Genomic DNA, 24791 nt, shown 5'->3' with positions numbered 1-24791 from the left:
ATGCGACAGAGGCACAGCGGGTAAAATACTTCCATGCGGGTGTGTAGGGCATGAACCAAACAGATGCACGGTAACACTTCCAGGATGAAAAATAAGAAGAAAGGCAGGAAGAGAGAGAGAGAGAAAAACAAGCAGGCAACAAATGGGCATGGCAGCAGCAACGCTGGCTGGTCTCACACATACAATATTCCTTCCCTGACTTATAGCGCAGTGTATAGCTGAATGGGTCTGTTGGCAAATGGCTGGGTGAACATGCTGCTAGCCACCTTCCTCATCTGTCAGGGGTTGTGAATCCTCTGCTAGAGTTTTCTAGGTGCCATGTGCCTGTCGGTCTTCCTCCAGGCTTATCTGACCTGTTTCTTTCTAAGAGATTGGGGGGACCCCCGCTTGGCTATGAACCACAGCAGACTGATGTCAAGGACTGCCCCACTCGGGACAGAACGAGAGCAAGGAGGGACAGGCCACCCTAGGACCCTGAAAAAATGTCCTTCCTATGCTCTCCTTCAGCCTTCACCACCTTCCCCATGCTCTTTTTTGTAAATGACTGTTCCCAGATGAGAGGGATGCACACAACGCACTGCAGATACCCTGATTACACTTAATGCACCGTGTATGCTATTTTTAAAATCTAAGTGTCAAGCTCTTTCCCCCAAGTCTCCAATCTCCGGACACTCCTGTTTTTTCATTCTACACGTGCTACCCACATGTTCCTTCCTGCTGCACCAAGTACACCAGGTATCACGCATCCCACACATGATCCCGTTCCTAATTTGGGAGTGTTTAATCCGTTTAATCAGGATGCTCCCAGGGAACCATTACTGTCCTAATGTTTATTGATAATGACTTTCTTAATGAGGATGGTAATTTCCTGAGATGCCCACAAGTAATTAAATAACTTTAGAAACACTCTCTACCTGGCCTCGTGCTGTCAGAAGGCTCTCAGGGGTCCACTGCGAAAACCCCATTGCCAAACAACGAAAGAGCAGTCTCGCTGCATCTAACATGGTGGTTCCTCTTCTAAGGACAGCTATAACATTCCTGCCAGGATGGGTTCCTCTGGCCTTGGGCCTCAAATGTACGTGAGTAGCAGCCTTTTTTCTGGGGGGGTGTTGGTATCAAAGGGCAAGTCTACACGTGCAATTAAAGCAATGCAACACAATTAATTCCAGCAAATATTGCTGTAGAGTTTATTGCTCCTGGGCACCACGTTTACATGTGCACCTGGGACCACAGCACGATGAGCTGGGTCAGAGCAGCCCCTGCTAACAGGGGGTTTGGGGGCCAGCCTGCCAGCCCAGAGCTGCTCTGACCTAGCTCAACATGCTGCAGAGGGATTGACTGGGACATGAGGGTATTCCAGTGCACGGCTAGCCAGCAGGCAGCCCCAGCACTGAAGTACCCTTGTGCTCCCACGAGCCCCATCAGCATCTACACATGCACTGCTGCACACTAAAGAAATCCACCACAAGACAGCACTTGTATTTACAAGCACTAACCTACAGAGGAGTTAATTAGTTTACTGTGGCCTAACAGGGCCACTCGTGTAGATGCAGAGACTTTACTGCGGAGCTAACTAGGCAGCTCCACAGGAAACGTCTTGTGTAGATGTGCCCAGAGAGGGAAAAGTTTCCAATGGAAGGATGGATCCTGCCCCTCCAAATCACATGCAGCCCCCTGAGGTTATCTAGACTAGATGCTGCACACCAAGCAAACACACCCTATTTTCCAAGGCTAACATAATACAGGCATCTCCGGCATACGTGCTGAATACAGTGCTGCTTGCCAACTGGTGCTGCCTCCCTCCTGAGCTCTGAGGAAGAGTAAGTGGTTTGGTGTAAACAGAAACCCAAGTAAATCACTCCTGGAGTCCCTCATCTCCCTCTCTGCAACAAGCACCTTACAAGGAGGGCATTCATTGCATGGGGAAAGATTGTTTTGGGAGCCCTGGTTTGCTCCACACCACACTGAGGCCTCGTGACCAGCTCACAGCAGATGGGAAGTAAGCTGGCAAAACCCAACCTGTCGCCTGAACAAACCCACCTCCCTGAATGACACATCCGCGGCAGCCTGGACACACTCCAGCCACCTGGGCAGCAGTAAGCCCTGAGCCCCTTCCAACAGTGAAATGTGTTTTCTGCCAACAATTTTTTCAGTTAGGCTGCAAAACGCTGGCAAAGGCAATCAAGCGTACATGTGCTGCAGACGCAGCAACGTCAGCAACCATAAGCTAACAAGCACGGTGGCGGCAAACCTTCCTAGTACAGACATGGTGTCAGAGTGCCCCACCTCCTCCCAAATACCTACACCACAGCCCTTTCATGCACAGTTTACCACTCACCACGGTCACTGCGTCAAAGTTCTTGATTAATCCTGGCAGTTCAGCAATTCTCCAATCTGACTGCACTTCAGCTCCACATAGGGAAGTCACTTTGAGCTCTCTGACAGTGCCAGGCCTTTGTTCCCCTTAGTGAAGCAGCAGGTTTGAGGCAGGCAGTGAAAAAGAATGGGAGACGCATTTGTCCCAGTACAAACCAGATTTCTCTTAGCTGAGAAATCCATGGAATTGGCATGACATGTGGCCAGCTAGGGATTAGCAGAGCTATACCAAGCCACACTGCTAGCAGACACAGCCCTAGGCTCTGCTCAGATGCACATATGCTGCTTCCAGCAAAGCCAACAAGGGTGGTATGCAGGCATCCAGGGACTGGCATGAAGAACACAGGACTGGAAAGTATCCTCTCCAGAGCCCGAAAGAAGAACTTGCTGGCATTCCCTATCTTCCACAGACCCATCGTCTCCCTCCAAGGGATCCAGGGATGGACTGCACCACATCCCTTGGTTGATCTGGGCATGTGGAGCTCCTCAAAGAAAACTTCACAAACCCAAATATGCGGTCTTTTCAAATTACTTTTTTCCTAATTTAGTGATTCTCATGCAGCTGAAGTGACAAAACATGGGCCTTGGGGGAAAAAAACAGAGCTTGCCCCAACAAACAGTGCATTAGGCTGCAACGTCAAGCGGCACACTTCTGCTAGAACAGGCTGAGAAGGTTTTCTTTAATTGCTGGAAAGCTGTATGGACCTTGAAATGTTCACACCCAATCCCAGTGTCACTTTTACTCATCTCTTTTCCTCTCCCCTCACTTTTATTCACCAGTGACCTATATCTTATTTCTCTCTTGTTGGCTAAGTTGGTTGCATCTGTTCACTCTGTGGCACTGGGCAATTCATTTCTTGTCATTTCTGTACTGAAAGCAGCTGGCACAACATAGTACCAACTCTACCAAGAAACTGTTTCTTGCGAGAGAAGAGAAGGTCTAACAACTGGTCAAGCCGTATAAAATCCCTTTAGAAATGCACAGCTAGCTCATGAGAAAGACAAATCTGTGGCAGGAGAAGTAAATGCCCCTGCTGGGTGAAAGGGAGACCCTGCAGTACTTCGCACACAATTACTGCATAGGAATGAGTTTTTAGGGAAGGTAAAGAGGGTATATCAACATAGCATAAAACCTTAAAGTAACTGGAGGGGTGGGGGCAGAGGGAAAGGAGTGGGACAGTGGTGTTTCCCAGCTCACCCTCCCCGGAGTCTATTTTCACTTGGTCATTTGAGGATGTGTCGCTCCTCCCTTGTCCAACTGCAAAACCATTCAGAAAAATGGAATTTTGAAAACCACTGAAACTAAAAGTTTGACGAATAAGCCTTGGCTGTAGCTGAAGCCAGGCCTGCAGCGAGGCTCCCAGCACCCGCTCCAGAATCCAGTGACTAACACGCATCCCACCAGCCACGTTTTTGCCAGAAACAGAAATGTAGCCACAGGGCAGCTTTGCTCTCCTGCAGTCCCACCCACAAGACAAGAGCAAAGGCAGCTGCCTTACCTGCGGGCTGCTACCTCATCTACTCTGTCATTTCAGATGCTCTTTATACCCACCTACGAGTATTTTGGCTGTCTGTATAACCTGTTGATTTTCAATTTCCCACTCCGCACAAACCGTCCTTCTGTTCTTCACTTTATGGACCACCCCCAAAAATGCCGACTTCATAACCAAAGTTGAACCACACATCTAGTTCTTGGTTTTTATAGCAGCAGATTTCATTCATATGGGCACTTCACTTCCCTCTCCACCCTTCCTGGCTGAAAACTTTATTGCTCACAGAACACCATGAAGGCATAAAGTGTTCTGTGGAAGGACATAAAGGGGAACCCAATTCCACTTACCCACTAGATTCAAGTTGATGCAACTCTACTGGCTTGAGATACTCCTGATTTTTACTAGCGCAAGAACAAAATCAGGCCCCCTACCCCAAAGAGCCTCAAGTGTAAGCCACATGGCACACAAGGGAAAGGGGAATAAGAAAACGTCTAGAGAAGCTCCAATTTTAACACTAAACTTGCTGCACTGTTATAATCTACTCAAAGCTACACACAACAGCCCAAACTACTGCTTAGAACTAAAACCAAAGAGGAGTTCTCTCCTGGGAACTAACCCAGCAGTCTATTTTCTGCATGTTTTCAGTGTATTTTGACCTCGAACAAACTGACCCCCAAGTTAGCACAACCTCATAGAAAGCAAAAGCCTAATCTCCTAACAGCAAGGCCTGAAGGCTAAACGTAACGTGCCTCAAGACTACACAGAAAACTAAGGCAGTTCAACCTCAGCTTTCCATTCTGTGTGGCCTGAAGAGATCAGTCACACTGACAGATACTTCATCTTCAATTGCAAGCCTGAGTTAGGGAAGCGTCTTCTCTTCGGTTTCGAGCAGAATGGTCGAGGCCAGCTCACCTGAACGTTTTCTTCAGTGACCTCTATCTCAGCCGTGTAGATGTAATCAATCAGCTTACTCAGTGTTTGCCCATCAACGTCCTTTATTTCAATCTTCTTTGCTTTGCTTTCAGACATGTCTCCTGAAATTCAGTTCAAAAGAACGTTTAGAATTTTCTTGTTCTCCTCCACCATTCAACTCCCCACATGCCCCCAGCAAACTCTCCCTCACATCCCACTTAAAAAAAAAAAAAAAAAAAAAAGACACAGACAAATATATCACGTTTAATGTCCCAAACACAGCTGCCGCCCTTGCAGATCCAGGACGACTAGCAAGACTCAGAAGTCTGCTAGTGCTACCTTCTCAACCTCTGAGAGAATCTTCATGAAGCAGACAAAGATTTTTCTCATAGCCCATGAACTGCAAGAGGGAGAGGTAGCACCAAAATAGTCCCAATAGCTGTGGACAGACATAACTTTCTTCTGTTTTACATGAGGATGAAGAGTTGCCACCAAGGAGTGCAAGTCAGCTGTTGTGACTTAACTGATGCCTGAATGCTCCTATAGCTAAGGGACGTAAATCTCCACCTTCAACCCCAAGTGAAACAGGAGTCACGTTAAATGGGGTCACTACATTTATACCGGTATAGGAACACACATATAAATCACCATGAGATAGTTTATGCCAGTAACATTCAATACATCTGTCCATACCCTCAAAGAAGACCCAGGAGGAGGTCATTCTTCTGAGATTTCTACTTCAGGTCTCCAAACTGAAAAAACTTGTGGTTTGGGTGAGTTTTCACATGCTTGGAAGCTTGCCTAAAGTAACTCGCCCTTGATATATACCCATGTTCAAAAGTATACACGAGAAAGAAAAATACATAACAGCTCTCACATAGATCTAAGCACTAAAGGTGACAGAGAACTTGTCTTTTGAGAGACTGAGAGAGGTCATTACAGACAAACCCCTCTTTAGATTACCCTCCCCAAATTTAGAAAATATAAAAATCACTGCAACTGGTAGAATCATGCACCAAGGCACAATTGGACCGCAACTTACTACTTGGCTAGTGACTCAGTCATCATGCCCGAGGCATTACGAAATCCAAGTAAAGATATTAAGAAATGCAAAGTTACTTTAAAAAAAAAAAAACGCACAATAGCAAGAGTCTCGCCAAATACAAGAACCAAACAACAGACCCCTGAACGTGCAAGCACCTACGCCCACAGCTTCCCTTGTTCCCTAGCTGATCCGGAGCTTAACGCTGAACAAACTCTATAACGCACAATATGCGTGTGTGCGTGTTTGAGCAATAGGATTTGGTAACAAAAGACTTCTTCGGGAAGTACAAGAAAGGAATCCCTGAGGCTCCTTTTAATGATCAGCTGCAGAAGGTGACATCACATATCCAGGTTTTGTCAGCAGCATCTTTGGAAACCAGAGAAGAAATAAGGGGGAAAAAAATCATGCCAGCAACGGAAGTGAAACATTGAAAGAAAAAAGAATGCAATTACACAAAGGAGAAAGTGAAGAAACATCAAATCTTTCACTGGGGCTTGAATAAGCACTACATTAAGAAACCCGGTGACTCAGTGCCGGCTGCTGTGGGATTAAAAAGAACAGTTCCATGTGCAGGCTGTGTGCAACATAATTATAGCCTGCGATCACACAGAGGAAAGAGTCAAGTCATCTCTGACATGACAGTGTAGCGAGGAACATGAACAGCACAGCACATGAGGTGGAGTCAAACACAGAAGGGGGCCCAATTTTTAACACCCGCTTGATACTTGGAATTAAACCCACTTGGCTTTACTCATACCAGCAAACCCAGGGATGTGAATTATACTATTAGTCAGAACAAGGTGAGCAGATCTAGCCAACAGTCTTCATACCAGTGCAGTATGCCTGGAACTATGCATACACATGCAAAAAAATGCAACAAGAAATGTAACTTCTAAGTACACAGAGGGAAATTTAGGAGCAAACCAGGATAACTGACCTCCAGCTACAAAATCAAACCTGACTCAAAGCAGATCTAATATTTAATTTATGCTACGAATGTCACTGTAAAAAATTAATTCCTCCAGGTGAAGGGAAGTCCTGACAAGAGAATGCTACAGGTCAGTCTGCGTGCGTCAGACCTGATCAGGTTTCGGAGCGCACACACAGCAGCATCGCTCTGTCAGTCCAGTTGAGCAGAGACACAGTGTGGAAGCCCAAACACTGGTATGTCCATTGAAACAAGAAGGGCAGAGGATACACTGAAATACACTTTGGCTGAGATCAATCCGCAAATAGCTCAAGGAGATGGATCCGATGTCATCATCTCCCTCTGTGGCACTCAGGCACGACAGAGCCAACAAAAATAAATGCTGCGTAGACCCACCCGCCCACCCCAATCTGCTAACCCTGTGGTTGGCTTCCTCGGCAAGTGGCAGCCCCCATCCTGGTAACGTTCGGCTCCTATGCCAGAGCAGCCAACCAGCTGTGGTAAAATCTACCTGCTCCATGCCCCAATGAATCGCTTCATCTTGCTCCACAGGCCAGGGTTGCCCACTCCTCTGCATCCAGGAAGTGTCTCAACACAACACTTAGCTGAAGAGAGCAGTTGGTGCCAGGAGAATAGCAGTGGGTGATGAATGCTTCTAGCCAAGCCCAAGTGCACACATTTAGGACAGGTATCACATCTCCCAAGACATCCATAAGGGTGTAGAAATGATGGGAGGAATTAATACCCCATGTACCCTTTCCAAAAAACACACCCAACAAGGTCTTTAATATCAGATGCATGCCCTGCTTGCTTGATGTCCAAAAGTACTGGTGTCATTAATTTTCTAAATTAGCGAGACAAGATGCACCCCTGGACTGAAGTGTAACACTAATGCAACCCCCACCCTAAGAGCTTACATCCTTGATAGAAAAGATAGCAAGGATGGGGAGCACAGAGAGATCAGTGTGTCTTAGCCACGGTCAGCAACGGAGGTGGGAACAGAACCCCGTGTCCTCACTCCAGTGCTGTACCCACCAGACTGCACTGCCCTTCATTGGAAATTACATTTTGCAACCACTCTATACTGGTTTTGCGCATTCCTCCTCCCCCCAACAAACATTGCCTTCTGTCCTGGGCTGACAAGGCTGCTTCCTTTTCTAGCTGGAGTCAACACAAACTGTGCACTAGCCAGCTTTTCTCTCCCACCTCCTCACATTGCTGCCACCGACATTGCCTTTACAAAGAACTGCAGCCTGCCCTGCCCTGTACTTATTGTGCCCCACAGAGACACCTCCCGATTACCAACTAAAGCTCTTTTCTTGTTGTTTTGTTTTTTAAATCAAAGATCTGTTCACATGAGCCAAGGACGAGAATACCCAGCATATCAGGTAACCCAACAGCAGCCTTTTCACACACACAGAGGAGGAGGAGGAGAGTCTGAATGCGGCAGAAAATTTGAAAAGGTTTTCATGAGTGCAGCTGCCTTGCTTCTATGCTTCTCAATGCATTCTCCACTAAGGACCCTCCCTGCAGCATCAGCTCTGAACTGATTTTAGATCAAAATACTACAAGTTAAATCACCAAGAAAAGACCCTCCAGGGGAAATTTAGGAGCATTGGTCCAGATTCTCCCTGCTTTTCACAGGTGTAGGTCCCAGGGTTTTCAGTAGAGAATGCCTACTTACTTCAGAACTTCAAAGAGCCGTTTGCCAGAGAAGATGAGCTGACCAAGGAACTGGGAGAGGGGGCTCTTTCTCTCAAGATCACAGGTTCGAATCCAGCACAAATTTACAGGGACTGACATGGCATCACACAAAGATTGTTATTGGCCTCACTTTGGTCCCTGCTGGCTATGCTTCTGCACAACTACCCTAACTGGCATCCTCCTCCTGGAGAGGGAATTACATGCCCAGCACCATCTCCCGCTGGAAGTAGTCCTTCCAGCTTACACCTGAAAACACACTGGTGGACAGTTTGTGGAAGCCTCTGCCAGGCTTTGCCCCTCCTGTGCCCAAGACAGAGTGACATGTGGGACCAAAGGGCAAAGTGCCTCTTGTACTTCACAGCAGAGAGGTTACCGCAGCTCCCTGGCTCCAAGAGACACCGGGTCTCCTGATGTCCAGTCCAGAGCTCTTTCCCACTGAACCAGGCTGCCCTGCATTATTAATCAAAGTTCCCTCTGCATCTGCAGGCATGTTCCACATCCCCTACACACACCCACTCAGGGGGAGGTTGTGCAGTTTCCCTAGTGCAACCTAGCTTCATCTCCAGGCAGAGAAGCCACAAAAATAAAATCCAGCTTGTTCTTTCAGAGCACCCTTCTGCTGCAGGACAGAGAAAAGCTGCCCACCTCACCGCGGTGGGACCCAGGCCTCAAAAACCTGGAAATGGACAGACTTAAGGGAACAAAGAGTCAGTGACCAACAGCTCAATTCATTCTGTTACTGGAGGAGGAGAGAAGAGTAATGGCTGCAGTTACATCCCAGAGCAGTTTTAAAAGGAGTCCCATGACTGTGGTTAGAAAATGATCGTTTAACTTCCCGCTCTGACCACGACTGGACCCCACGGAACCCCAGGACAGAAGACACCACAAGCCCTGCCTGCCCCTCTCACTGCCCTGAAACCAGGGTTATTCACCAGCTGAGATGACTTGCAAGGATCAGAGGCTCATCCAGATCTCTGCACTGCTGTCAGGTATAATAGCTACTACCAACTTAACAGTAATTCACACAGGGCACTTGAAGACTTCTGAGCTTTGCCCTCTCTTCTGTCTTGCTACTTACTCAGCAGCATTATTAGTGGCACAAAGATCCCTCAAGATAGTCTCAGCTCTCTAGAAAGCATGTACTATAACTCTTACTAGCTTAGAGATCTTGCCATCTCGGCAAACCTCAACTACCCTTCAGCCTACACCTGCTAATGCAGATGTATGTCCTGACCCACTATACTGCAGAAATGTGAAGGTAGCACGTTATCCATATGAAGCAGCACGTTCCCTCTCAGCCTGCCCTCAGCCAGGGCCATGCTCTTCCCAGCACAGACTTTGCCTGACCCCACGATAGCTTTTAAGCTATGGGAAAAAAATATGCTTTGCTAATGATGAGCTCAACCTTGGAAGATGCCACACACCTCCAATTTCCAGTGGAAACAGGCCCAATTTAACACTACTTTTAAAGGAAATAGCATCCATATAAGGAGGCACAACAGTAGTTCCCTTCTTTTTGAAACCCTACTGTAACATAAGGGATCATTCCCAAAACTAGCTACACAACAGCCATACATAGGATCTTAAAAAACAAAACAGCTCTCTCAGTGAGCATTTGATTTAAATGGCTCTTTTTCAGATGGGGATGGGGATGGCAAAGGAGGGTGCACCACAGCTTCCTAGCTTAAGAAGAGAAACAGAGAGTGGATGGCTCAGGTGGAGAACAAAGTAAAGGCCTCCTATATACTCAGGACAGCAGCAGCAGCAACACTGACTATATTTATATTGATTATTTGGGATACGACTGACCGATTGTGAAGGAAAGATCATGCATCGCTTGGAATCGGCAGTGATACAGTCCACCATAATACTCTGCTTGAAAACAAAAGAGTACCTGTAAACATTGCACAAAAATAGGGGCTGCAGGCTGCTAAGACAATGCGATGGGCTTCCATCTCAACATTTTCAGCAACAATCACCACGTCACAGAGGAGCTGCTTGCTGGAAAACACCAGAAAAGACAAGAGAGTTTCAGAATGTCTGGTAATGGAAAACAAGGTGAGCAAAAGTCCCATAAACTAGCTACATAATTTACAGACCCAACAAAGCTTTCTAGGAAGCCTGAGTGAAAGGTCTGCTTATTCATTCAACTGTGAACGCTTACATACTTTAGTTTATAGGGAATATGCTGCTTCAGCCACAGTTACAGACCCCGTCTTCAATGGAGCCCAGGGGAAGGGGGGTGTTCTGTGGTGGGGGAAGACAAAATTTGAGGGCCCAATCACTAAGACTAAAGCCCAAGAGCTCAGACAAGTTGGGATTCCCTCCATCTCCCTTGATAACAGCCCCTGGAGAAAGTGCAAAGAAGCCTACCACATTTGCCACTACACAAAACTACCAACAACCTTTCCCCCTTCTAGCAAGCGGTTATTGCAGTAAAGCAGTTAATATAGATACATACTATTAGGCATATAGATAGTTTAAGCTACACCTTACATATGGGACTTCTAGGTAAATGAGAATTAAAAATCGCTGTTACTCAAGGTAACCATTAACACAGGCCCTGACTGCCTGAGGGCAGGCTACAAAAGGGTCCAGATTGTATACTGCAGGAGCTGAAAGAAAGGAACACTAGGAATATGCCATGCAGCTGCCAGAGAGCAGGTGCTTAAAAGGCAGCTCTGGTTTTGCACATTCAGCCAAGTAATGTATAGGATCTAGCTAAATACAAAAACCAAAAAGGAAATGCTGGCAGGGCCCCAAATATTCCCATTGCACTTCAATAAGGCATATTAGATTTTGCAGGTAAATGAAGCAGTGGGCTGTCACTACACCATGCCAGTATCTGTTTTCCATCTGTCTTTCAATTTTTTGTTCCATGTGCCAACAGAGGATTAGAGGAAGACCAAGGTGGAAATGGATTCACCCTTCACTAAATTACCAGGAAAAAAAGATGCTTCCATTTCCCTGTTTTAGCCTTCTCCCCACCCCTCCACCTTGCACAAAGAAAAGACTCAGTTAACTTCTATCTAGTTCATGGGAAGAAGGCCGTAAAGAGAAGCTCAAATCCATGCACATAGTCACGAAACAGTTTTCTTCATATGGCTTTTACACACGCACTTGACAGAAGTGCTGTCCTTTCACTAGTGGAATTTTGGGGGTTATTTTTTTGTTCTTTGCAAAGCAGAGCACAGACACCATTCATGAAAGGTAACAAGAACACTACATTACTAAACCTTTATCTGTAATTATGTGTAGGTGTCTTAATGTCTGCAATAGTCTATTGTTGATCTTCTCTGCTGGGAACATACTTATGTGCAGATTTGCTCTAAGTGGGGAGAAACTTTAAAACACTTATTTTTATAAATGCAGGATGTTGCTCAGAATGCGTATATGACACAGCCAGCTTCTTTTTGGACAAAAAGGTAGGCATGTGTGTGGGTGGAAAAAGCAAAGCTATCCTTTGGCCGGCTCTTCCCACTGCTTTGTTAATAACTCATGAGTTATGCGCTGAAGATGTCACAAATTTTTAAATTTTTTTTTAAAGTCCCCCAAACATCTTGCAGTTCTGTTCAGCTCATTTCTGATAAACCAGAGATGATGTATGCTAAGTGGAAAGAGTACCTCCGTAATTCATTCATAACCCTGAATGCCTTTTTCATGTGAGAGGGGTTGATTGTTACTGTACGCTGGTCCTTCTCATCTTCAGCTGCCTCGGGGGACCGGGAACTTGGTTTGACACTGAAAGCAGAAAAAGAAGAAGAAAGTTTACTCACTCTCAGTGCTGTTAAAAAAAAAAAAAAAAAAAAATCAAGCATAAAACAGAGCAGAAGGACAGTCACACAGAACAAGAAACCGTACTGGCATTGACTTATCGGTTGTGGATGTTTCCCCATATGCTTTCCAAATGATGGCTCTAATTCTGTCAACACTTGTTTGTGCCACTAATATGGACAGGGCAGCTTGTGTGCACTGAGTTACCTGCATCCTTGTTTGCAAGATCAAGGCTAAATGTAGAGCATCACTGAACTACAACTATCTCCGAGTGGATAACAGAAGGCCATAGGTCAACACAGGCAGGAAAAGACACCAATGAAAAAGAACCAGAGGCTTGAGGTCAAAATCCCAAGCCTCCAGTTCATCAGTGTTATTTGAAAAAAATTAAGCAACTGCTTAATTGTCTGGCTCAATCTATAACTTGAACATGAACAAAACTGCTACACTGAGCTGTGATCCACAAAAGCACCATAGGAGGAGACAAGAGAGCACAGAGAGGTAAGACTTTGCTTTTTAAAAATCTCATCTGAAAGACATACACAGGCTGCCTAGAATGCACCATACCTTCCTCTAAAGCTGAGCAAAATAATGAGAACTAAAGTTATTTGTACAGTTACCATGGTGACAGTTGATGGAGGTCATATCTCGTTCCCCTGTAGGCTTAGAAATAGGTCTATTTCATGCAGAATGGATTATTAAACTAGAACCTCCTTGCATGAATGTAATATGTACACCAACAAGACAGAAACCGCTGGACCAATCAGGTCCCCTTCATCTAGGAGCCTGGGGCAAATTTGTGTCCTCGTTACACTGTTCAGTGTCACCTCTTCTATGCAACATTGACATATGGTCAGTACCTGCCTCTGAGACTCAGAAGGGAGTGAAATGACTTTAGAGATAAATGCTTCCCACATTGAAAAGCGTGCAGCCTCCAGAATGAAATCACTGCTCTATTTAAATCCACAGCCCTCTTTTCAAGCTTTCCAGCAGCCAGAAACAAATAAAACAGGTCAAGCAAAGTTTTCCATCCCTACCACCACCCTGAACTGTCTGGTACTGCTCCAGAGCTACTCATAGGCAAGCACTTCATCAGATCAGGAGGCAAAGCAGTCCTCCCCTCTCCCTACAAGGCAAAGGTAGCCTCACTGGGAACTGGGCTACCCCCTTCCTAATCATGTTTGCTTCCTCTAAGGTTTGTGTGGCCACGTGCACAAAATTAAAGAATTGTTCGGTATTTAATCCGAGTAACCACATATCATTACCACCTGTGGAAGTTCCAAGCCTCACTCTCCTTCCTTCCAGACTCTCTGCTCTCCACTCCCAAACTATACTCGCCACCTGCTCGTGAACACCAACTGCTCCTACCCCAAATCCTCCCCAACAGCACAAAGCTTCTCTCCTTGGCCAGCCCACTGGCCTCTTCTGGACAGCACTGCCCTAGAGTAGTGCTTTGAAAGGCAGCCCATGATGTGCAGTTTGAACACATGCCTGCAAAAGCAACAACCCCCAGCTTTGTACCCAACATAAGGTTAGCTTGCACCTCTTCCAGAACAGCCAAGTCTGACTCCTCCACTTTGCTGATCAAGGTTTTCCAACCATAAATCAGCAGCAAGACTTCCTGCAACACACTGGTAAAACGGTCCGTGTCCCAAATGAGGGAATTGGGTCTCCCGATTACATCAAGGATCCAATTAGCCATTAAGCCTAGTAAGTCTTGGTAAAGAGCAGAAAAGAAGAATGTCCCTTGTTTACCATTCAAATCATGTGTTCCAGGGAACAAAACAGCCAATTTCTCTTCTCCTTAAGAAAGCCAGGCTCTTTCCGTACCAACACGTACTGGTAAGGGCATTCATGCAAAGGGGCTAGAGAGCACTGTATCAGTTCATCCATATGTTACCGCGCTGAATAATGAAGACTGGTTCTGTTTAAAAGGAAAAACGTCAATTAAAAAAATCAACCCAAAAATTAACTGTAGCCATCAAGCCTTTAGAGTTCAGATCATCATCATCAACAAAAACTCATCCCAATGTTTAAAGATTCCAGTGTAAAGCACTGATTTTAAGAACTTTCCCCTAAAGTGAATGAAACCCAAATACTAAAACAACCAGAAAGTATAACTTGCAAAGTGAAAATAAATACAGAAGACAAGCAAAAAGATAATAAATCTCTAGTAAGAGTCAATAGTAAATTCCTATTGATTTCAGTGCTACCAGGATTTCAATCATCATAGCTGACAAGTGCATAGGATTTTTAATATTTTAATTTTGAATGTTTTAAGTTGGTATTAATAATATATCAAAAAAGGAGGTATCTACTCGCATTTTTTTAAATGCTGACACACTTCATTTGCTGTCAGCACCCTCATTAAAAAAGCCACTTGTCTGAATTGTTTTCACACCTTTTATTGTTACAAGTAATTGTGAAGGTTATTGTTAACCTCTCTGTTTTCTTAGTTTATTTGCTTTATGCATTTGACAGCACTTTGCATAAAATCATTGCGCAATCTCTCCTATATACACCATTAGCTGATATTCATCTTTTGTCTGTGCGCGATTGCCACATGGTGGCATGACAGAAACTGCCACTGTTCAGTAAGTTAATAAATAATAAGCTTGCAGCTTATTTGAAAACATCAACTTGACAATCAACCCCCCCTTGTGAAATATCTTTAAATGTCCCATTACTCAGTAGGATGCCTACAACTAACAGATTGGAGGAAAAATGTACGTCCTTGTCTCCTCAGAGGCTAAGTACAGACATTTAACTAGCTCAAGACTGAATCAAATCAATGTTTGCAGGTCAGTCTAACCTGCATAGATTGAACTAGGAAGCAAGTGAACAGACATTCACTTTTGATTCTAGAAATGCAGCCACATGCCTGCAGTAGCCCAGGCTAAAAGCCAAGGGGCGCTAGATCGAGCCCTCCCTTCCCTGTTGCAGCAGCTATGAGGTCGGAGGAAAGCTGAGCATGATTGGGGAGGGGTTTAAACCCCCACCCTGGCCTGCAGGGTCCCCAACTGGGGTCTGCCTAGCTTTTCCGGGCCCCACTCTCCACCCAAGCAGCTGAGGCAGGGAGCCTCGTGTCAGGGCTGCCGATCATCTTACATAGAGTTTAGAGTATGGGTGTGCACAGGATGGTCGGGACCCTCAGGCAGGGGCTGGGTTAGATGTGACCCCTGCAGGTCCCTCCCAGCCCACTCCCCTAGGAGTCTGTGACCTGATCCAGAGAGGAACCCCCTGCGCTGCTCCTCCAAGAGCAGAGCATTTCAGGCCCTCCTGCAGAAAGAAGGGGAAAGGCCCGGGGCCTGTTTCCCTGCCGGGAGAGTCACCTCCATGCTGGGACATGCACGAGGGGCTGCACGAAGCTGGGGGGTCACACACACATACACATGAAGTGAAGCAGGGCCCACTGCTATACAGTCCCTGCTCTCTGCCTTCCCTTCCCTGTAGACTTCCCACAGCCATGAGCAGGGGTCGGGGCCCTTCCCCTCAGGACCTCCCCCTGCTGTGTATTTTAAGGGGCCCGACCCGCACCCTGGACACCCAGGGAGGAGGCAGGGACTTTTTGCCACTGGACTGCTGTCTCTGAGGATGCCTGGCATGGGGGCAGTGGCTGCCTGATCTCTGTGACACAACAATGGGGAGAACATGAGGCACTGGGAAGCGGCACAGGAACCAGAGGCACCTGCCAAGCAGCTTGTCCTCCTGCGACACCATGCCCAGACACAGGCCCAGCACAAGGCCTATGGATCCTATGACCCCAGCTGACTTCCTGCCCTTTGGGCGGGGGGCTGGACTCGATGATCTTCCGAGGTCCCTTCCAGCCCTGATGTCTATGAAATCTATGAAAGGTGGGTGTCCCCAGGGAAGGGGAAGGCAGGGACCAAGGGCAGCAGCCAGGGCAATGCAAGCGGGGAAGCGGCCCCAGCCAGGCCCAGCCCAAGGAGACCCCAGGGCCACTTCCCTGCTTGCAGTGCCCTGGCTGCTGCCCCTGGGCCCCATGTGGCTGGGCCCCCGTCCAGGTGCCGTGTCCGGGCACGCTGCTCGGCTGGGGCAGCCCCGCAGCAGCAGCAGAGCTGCCAGGCAGCCAGGTGCATGCTGGCCTAGGTGCCACGTGGGCCAGCTGGCTCCTCCTGGGGGACCCGACACTGCTGCTGCTCCCAGCCACACCAAGCCCCACCACTGCTCACAGCAGCTGGCCTGGCTGCCAGGCCACCCAGACCGGGTCATCTGAAAGAGGAGGCTGCAATCAGGCAGCTGCAGCACCCGGTAACTCTGTGGGCAAGCACTGGCAACTTCCCCAGCGGCAGCTGTGGTTCCCCAGAGGTGGGTGAGAGTGACTCAAGTGGAGTCAGGAGAGGGGGCTGGGGGAAGGGGATCCCTGCTTGTCTCCTGATTGGCGCCACCGCCTTCCCGTTCCCCAAGGACGCCCGCCCTGTGCTGGGCCTGGACTCAGGCATGGCCCCGACAGGAAAAGCTGCTTGGCTGGTGCCCCCAGGTCCAGCACCCACTTCTGAATGCCCCATGCTCTCCCCCTTTCTGTGTCACAGAGGGGACAGCGCTGGGACCCCTCCAGGGGCATCTCCCCCCCTGCCCGCCTCCCCTCTGCTTCTGCCCACAACAACACCGGCCAGGCCCCTCCCTCCCCCACCCCTTCATCTCAGGCCTGGGGCTGGTGTCTGGCTACATCCCCTCAACTCGTCCCACCGCACCCCCTTCTCAGCCAGCCAGAGCAGTGACAGTGCTCTGACTAGGGAGGAGAGGGGTGGGGCCAACCCTGCTCCCCCAGACCAGCCCAGGGCTGCAAAGCATGCTGGAATACTGGGGGACTGCGAGTTAACTTAAACCAGGAATGGGTCTGGGAGAGAAATACCATAAACCGGTTTGACCTAAATCAGTTAAGTATGATGCTACATTCAACCAGGTTTATCCTAAACCAATTTCGGCCATTTTGAAAAATGGTTTATGTGCACTGAATTGCTGTTCTGTTATAGGTTTAAACCGGTTTCTGATCACTTAAATCAGTTTGTGTAACTTCTGTCCCTAGCCAGAGAGTTTATTTCATGTGACTGGCCCTAGCACCCAGTCTTCAGAATTGATTGCTGACTATAGGCTCCCTATCTCAGCCCCTGCAAGAGACCTTTTTCCAGACAGAACAGGGACAAAGTGAAACGGAAAGCAAACAGGTAAAACACCCTTGCAAGGAGCAGAAAAAAGTACGGCTGGAGTTAACAGCATTGCTTTGGGTATTCCCCTTTTTCCACTACTGCCAAACGCAAGCAGTGCATCTTCAGGGTCAGAAGGGACCTCAGTAGATCATCAAGCACGACCCCCTGCCCTGGGCAGGAAAAAGTGCTGGGGTCAGATGACCCCAGGTGTATGCCCAGTCTCCTCCTGGACACCTCCAAGGTATGGGAAAGCATCAACTCACTTGGAAGCCCATTCCAGATTCTGGTAACCCTTACCATAAAGTTCTTCCTCACATCCATAAAAAAAAAGCAACCATCATGAGATCAGTTCACAACTCAGACAATTTTTAAAATAATACATTGGGGTCCTTTTTCTTTGCTTTCTGGTATTAGAGACTTGAATATTCATGTGTCCAGGTTTTTCTCCAAATCCATCAGCTATGTGCTTAGAGTGGATTGTTGTTTACTTGGTATTTTGTTGTAAGACAAGAAAGCAGATAGTCTCATATCATTAACCAATTCCCAAGAATCTGGGGCTTTCAGACAGGAAGCCATAGTGTCAAAAACATTCTGACGTGTTTGGGTCTTTCAGATCTCTCTGCAACAGAAGAACTGCTCTATTATTTTTCCATGGTCAAGAAATGAGTGAAAACTAACAGCTAGCATTTTCCGAGAAATCTAATGAGGAATGCCTGTCTGATCAGGAAGTCCCCACCTAAGAAGGCTGAGAACCACTGCCTTAAAAGAGTTATCAGAAAGATTTTAAAAAATTAAAAAAATAAGCAAGCCAATTTTTTAAACAGTAAGTTGGCAAGTGCCCTTAATATAGCCTTGAAACAGACTACAGCCATTTTCCATGGCTGCTGTCTCTAACATACTGAAGATGCTTGGCTTCTGGGGTGAAGAATTCCAAGATGCATGTAGCCATGGGCCCTGTATCTCATATACCACCAACACAACTTCATGGCTAATCATAGAAATTCAAGAACTGTCACAAATGTTCCAAGTAAACGCAATCTGCCACTAAACCAAGGTCTCTGAGAAGATGAGAGTGAAATGCTCAGTTACAAAACCCTTTCAGTGACTTCTTTCCTACAATAGTAAGAAAATCATTATTTTAGATTTATTCTATTATATATTATTTCACTAGTGGAATAATGAAAATTAACGGTGGGGGTCTACTACAGACCACCCAACCAGGGGGAAGAGCTGGACCGGGAAGTCTCGGGTCAGCTCACGGAGGCAGTTAAGTCAAGGGATGTGGTCAGCATGGGTGATCTAAACTACACGGACATTTGCTGGGAGCAGCAATCTAACCGCTCGCATAGGTTCCTTGCTGAGATACAAGACCTCCACCTATCCCAGGAGGTGCACAGTCCCACCAAGGGGAAGGCCCTGCTGGACCTGGTCCTGGCCACAGGCAACAACCTGGTGAGGGGGCTCCAGGCACTCCAGCACCTGGGCGATAGTGATCATCGCCTACTGGAATTCACCATCCAGCACAGGGTGTCAAGGGCCTGCTGTAAGGCAGTAGCCCTTGACTTCAGGAAGGCTGACTTCAATGAGTTGAGGAGACTGGTAGGAGAGGCACTGCAGTCCTGGAGAGCAGGGGAACTAGGTGTCCAAGACAAGTGGTCGTTCCTTAAGGAAACAATCCTCCGAGCCCAAGGGGTGACAGTCCTAATGCAAGTCAAACTGAGGCAAGAGTGCTCAAAAGCCCCCTTGGCTCACCAAAGGCACTCAGGAACGTCTGAAAGCCAAAAAGGAGACGTACATCCAGTGGAAGGAGGGGTTATCACCAAAAAGGATTATACCTCCATAGCACAGGTCTGTCGGGAGGCTGTTAGGAAGGCTAAGGCAGAGACAGAACTAGGGCTAGCAACAAGGATCAAGGACAACAAAAACTCCTTTTTTAAATACATAGGGAGTAAAACGAAGGCACCAGGCAACATGGAGCCCCTGCAGGATACGCCTGGCAATCTGGTGGCTGCACCAGATGAAAAAGCAGACCTTTTTAACAAATTCTTTACCTCCATTTTTCTGAGCAGGAACCAGGACATCTCCCTCCCCCTCCGGGATTCAGGACGGACTCAGGAGTGACTGCGCCAGGCCTAGGGTCAGGGAGGGCTGAGTTAGGGAACTTCTGGAGGGGCTGGATGTGTTCAAATCAGCAGGTCCAGACGTTCTCCACCCCAGGGTGCTGGAGGAATTGGCAGGGGTCATCGCGGGGCCCCTGGCACGCCTTTACAAGCACTCGTGGTGCTCTGGTGAGGTGCCAGAAGACTGGAAGAGGGCCAATGTGGTCCTCATTTTCAAAAAAAGGGAGGAGGGAGGACCTGAGCAAATATAGGCCCATTAGTCTTACTTCAGTCCTGGGGAAACTCTGAGAAAATTATCCATGAGCACATCGGTGAGGGATCTGCAGAGGGGAGGATGCTCAAAAGCAACCAGCATGGGTTCATTAAGGGCAGGTCCTGTCAGACCAACCTGATTGCCTTCTATGATCAGGTCACAAAATCATTGGACGTGGGTGTCACGATGGATATAGTCTTTCTGGACTTCAGGAAGGCCTTTGACAGCGTCTCCCACCCCATTCTCATTAAAAAACTAGGCGACTGTGGCATCGATGCCTACACAGTCAGATGGGTCGCAAATTGGTTAGGGGGCCGCACCCAGAGAGTGGTAGTGGACGGGTCATATTCGACCTGGAGGGAGGTGGGCAGTGAAGTCCCCCAGGACTCAGTCCTTGGGCCCGTACTGTTCAATTTCTTTATTAGCGACTTGGACAAGGGGGTGAAGAGCACCCTGTTCAAATTTGCTGATCACACCAAGATTTGGGGCGAGGTGGGCACGCTAGAAGGGAGGGACAGGATATAACTGGACCTGGACAGGTTACAAGAGTGGGCGAATATGAATAGGATGGGATTCAATACTGACAAGTGCAGGGTACTGCACTTGGGCAGTAAGAACCAGCAGCATACCTACCGGCTGGAGAACAACCTTCTTGAAAGCACAGAGGCAGAAAGAGATCTTGGAGTCGCTATTGATTCCAAGATGAACATGGGCCGCCAACGTGAGGACAGGGTCAGCAAGGCTAACCGTACCTTGTCATGCATCCACAGATGCATCACAAGCAGGTCCAAGGAGGTGATCCTCCCCCTCTATGTGACACTGGTCAGGCCTCAGTTGGAGTACTGTGTCCAGTTCTGGGCGCTGCACTTCAGGAGGGATGTGGCCAGTATCAAGAGGGTCCAAAGGAGGGCCACTCGCACGATCAGGGGGCAGCAGGGCAGACCCTACGAGGAGAGGCTATGGGACCTGAACCTGTTCAGCCTTCACAAGAGAAGGCTGAGAGGGGATCTAGTGGCCATCTATAAACTTACCAGGGGGGACCAGAGGGGAATGGGCGAGACCCTGTTCCCCCGAGCGCCTCCTGGAGGAATAACAAGGAATAACAGCCACAAGCTGATGGAGAGCAGGTTCAGGCTAGACATCAGGAGGCGCTACTTCAGTCAGGGTGGCCAGGATCTGGAACCAGCTTCCAAAGGAAGTGGTGCTGGCTCCTACCTTAGGGGTCTTTAAAAGGAGGCTTGATAACTACCTAGCTGGGTTCATATGAGTTTAAACTTACCAGGGGCCATACAAGCCCAGTATTCATTCCTGCCCAGTGTAGGGGGTCAGACTTGATGATCTGCTCAGGTCCCCTCCGACCCTACATCTATGAACAGGAAAGGAAGGACTAGACTCTACTCCAAAGGCTCTGGATGGGAACACCAACGTGCCCAGACTTACCTGCATGGCAGCTCTCTCACACAAGCATTCAAGTTTTGTGTCATTGCCATGCTGTAGGGGACTGGGCGCCAAGAACGTTGGGTTCTCTTCTCATCTCTTCCCTTTACTCTATGTCTAACCTGGACAAGTAATCAAATTCCTCTCGGCTCGATGAGCAGCCGAAATTCAAAGTCAACTGTATTGGCACTATACCACCTGCATCCCAGGTACCCTCAGCCAAGAGAGTCCCAGAAGGTTTTCAGGCTTCTCCAAGTTCCACTAGGGGCCAAAATAGTTGTCAGATCTCAAGGAGCAAAGATCAACAAAGAGGCCCACTTTAGTCCGCCTATTTCACCCATGCCTAGATCTCCTGCTTGTCCAGCCTCCTCTTCTGTAAAACGCCCCGATACCCGCTTCTGCTGCCACACAGACTTTCTCCCCACCACCAAGCCAAACATGCAGCAGAATGAATCGATCTGACCTTGAGGTCCCAAACGGCAGAAATGAAACAAATCAGCCTCCCAATTACATAATTCTGCTTCTGTCAGAGCCAGGGCAGAGATGCTGGGAAAGGTCTGCCTGCAGTCTCCAATGCGATCACTGCTTTGCTTCCCCTTTACAACCAGAACAGATCCAGCTTGACAGGTCACCTGGAAAGCTTACAGTCCTTTGAAACCAATCTACCCTACCAGCCCTTCTTCATGCATCAATGCCCACCAACCAAACTGATCTGCAAGTCCAGCCCTATTAAATGTGAACCCTTATAACAGGATAATTCCACTCACCCCACCCTACACACACATCTAACTTGCTCTTTTTTTCCTCCTTAGCTTCTTATCTATCAGCATGAGCAACAATATGGAGGCCAACTGCTTTGTCCCTCAAACACCCAAAACTCCCAGTCACTCTAATGGGGAAGGGTCCAAAAGGAAAATGAGAGCTGGCCCATGATCAAGGCCACCAACGCTCCTGAATAAACAATAACTGGATCTCTTCCTCCCTCCACTAATTGAAGCCAGGCAGCTAAAATATATCTGTGCAGACACAGCTTGAATACTTACCAGCAAAATAAGGGATGAAGAATAGGGAATGTGATGATGATGCTGTCAAATGGCACCATTTTGGACAACCATCTGCCCAGAAGCTCCTCCCTTATAAGTCCCAATAAAGCCCACTGCATTTCAAGCTGCGCACTAGCAGGTATTAAAGATATTTAAAAGTCCCTTAGTGCTATGTGCACGTGCTTAGCTATAAAATTGGGTTGCCTTAGTTACTGGCTGCAATTACGGCAGATGCCTCCAGACTGCACAAAAGAACAAAAACCTCCCTAAGAGCTAAATTGTCTCCTTCGAAGTTTGAACGGGAAAAACCCAGGAGCAAAATCCTGGATCTGCAGAAGTCTATGGGAGTTGTGGCATCGACTCTGGGGGAACCATTATTTCATCTCAGGAGTTCCAAGTTACAAAGTTTTCACGCGATTCGTGTGATTCTTCCTTCCAGGGTGGGAAGGGCAAGTGTCTATTCGCACTAGCTCTGCTCAAAGCAGCCTACTTCCCGGGGTCCAAGCAGACTGTAGAGCTTGTAGACACTATGCCTGCTTCCTACCACATCTGCCACAGAACTACTCCAGCAGGGATTCATGCACAGCTGGATCAGTGGTTGATCCTGGTGCTGCCACCAGAACTATCCCATCGACAGGGGAAATTTATGAAGCAGAGAGAAATAAATAAGGCTGGTGGGGGAATCCTTTTCCCAGTGGGGAAAGAGGTACAATGCCATCAAAGGCAGTTCTATCAGAGGTGGCCTGTCACCAATGGATTTCCAAAGCATCAGGGAAGAGACCAGGTGAGTGTTCTGTTACAGGGGGATGTATGAAGCAGTCAGTGCTGTTATGTTGTCAGTGAGACTGCAGGCAAACTGTCTGGAGTGCAGACAGACAATTAAATTATATAGTGGTTTAAAAAAAAAAAAGGAAGGGGAAAGGCAATTTACTATGGATGAGCTGACTTGCAGTAACTGTTTTGTGTGCTCACTCTATTCTACAGCAAATGATACTGAATCATGGCAGTTTACCCCCAAATGAAGCAACTGCTAAACGACCCCAACATTACTAGAGAAAGGGCAGAGTTAAGGTTACCAGGGTGCTTTACTTGTCCATTTCCACGTCTTTAGGTTAAACTTAAAAGAAATCTAATATGTTAACTGTAAATTTTCAGGGGTTTTCAATGCTTCCTTTTTTTTTTTTTTTTAAATTACAAGCAACCCTGCAATAGGCTTTTACGCTTTGGTAACTGACAGCTTAGCAACACTGCAATCCAGGAATTAAAAAGATATTAAATTGTAGTCAACCACCAGCTAATAAACAATCTGTTTATCGTCATCAGTGCAGCTATCCACAATAACCAAGCTCTCTTCCTTGTCTCTCAAATAAAAATAAATGAGGGAGACTTATGATAAATACGCAGCATAGACAAAAGAAATCATCCCCCCAAATTATCTTTAAAATGAATCTTAATTATGGGAAACAAAACAGAAAAATTAACAAGAAAATCCTACCCTAACAGAAGCAATGTCTTGCATCTACAATGCATGGCTAGAAATGAAGATATTTTTATTATTATGCCTCAGGTTTCCTAGACACACACACTATCATCAAATGTTATAATTAAAAGTATGGGAAGTAAAAATTGGTTTATGTATTTTTTAAGCATGCATAAAAATAACATTAAAATATGGACTGGAATTGTCGAAGGAGCTGAAAGGTATCGACTCCACAAATCCTCAATGTTCAATTTGAGTTGAGCAGTTAAATGCTTGTTGGTACTTTTGACATTCTCAGTTCCAGTATCTTGAGCAGCAGATTTTTCAAAGGATTTTAGGACAACAGAACAGAATTAGCTACTTCTGCTTTTCTGTTCAAAATACACGTACAAAAAACAACCTTGCCTACAAAGAAAAGATTTTGGTTTGTTTTTGAGGTAGCATTGTTTTCCTGTTTCGTCACAGCATTTTCCTCAATGCCTATTACTACAAGCTGGACACATTAAACCTGTTAAAATGTGCAATTGGTATAGATTGTTGTTACAAACAACAAAACCCAAAAAGCACAGCCCATGACAAAAAGCAAATTTCATAAAACTTCAAAAATAGGGCAAAAAATTACTCTTAAAGAAAATGATTACTGGCTGCTTTCTGATGCAAATATTGGCTTTTTTCCTGAGAAACGGAATGAGAAACCAATTTCATGCAAATCCCCCAAAATCCATCATTTTAAAAGGTATAGTTATGCAAACGGAGATTGCCAGGAATTCGTCATCCGATTCATTAACATAACTTCAGGCTATTTCTTGACAACAAGGTGCATTTCATTTTCTCAAAGAGCATCTGTATTTTTTTAAAACCAATTACCGCTGTGTAGTTTTGCCAAAAACACCCCACAGATCTTTTGCCAAAACCAGGTCAGATCAACGCTGAGCAGAAAACTGCAATTCTGACGTAAGCTAGGTAGGTTGCAAGGTGCGAGCCACTCAGACCAAAGCCCCAAATCTGCATACGTTTATGTACATGCACAACTTGTACCCGTGCAACTGGCCCTG

General features: G+C 46.9%; 1 protein-coding gene across 3 annotated transcripts in view; it reads right to left on the bottom strand.

Annotated features, from left to right (window-relative positions):
- The window catches only part of KLHL3 (kelch like family member 3), a 61547-nt gene that overhangs the window by 29870 nt on the left and 6886 nt on the right, over nt 1–24791 (bottom strand). For all 3 annotated transcript variants that reach the window (XM_025207866.1, XM_025207868.1, XM_025207869.1), the window contains 3 exons: nt 12083–12199; nt 10353–10459; nt 4782–4903 (listed from right to left, as the gene is read on the bottom strand). In XM_025207866.1, the coding sequence (XP_025063651.1) occupies nt 4782–4903; nt 10353–10459; nt 12083–12199 (346 nt within the window). The remainder of the gene's footprint in view (nt 1–4781; nt 4904–10352; nt 10460–12082; nt 12200–24791) is intronic.

The sequence above is a fragment of the Alligator sinensis genome, unplaced genomic scaffold (assembly GCF_000455745.1).
Source record: "Alligator sinensis unplaced genomic scaffold, ASM45574v1 scaffold741_1, whole genome shotgun sequence".
Lineage (NCBI taxonomy): Eukaryota > Metazoa > Chordata > Crocodylia > Alligatoridae > Alligator > Alligator sinensis.
This window is presented reverse-complemented; position numbering and strand designations above follow the sequence as displayed.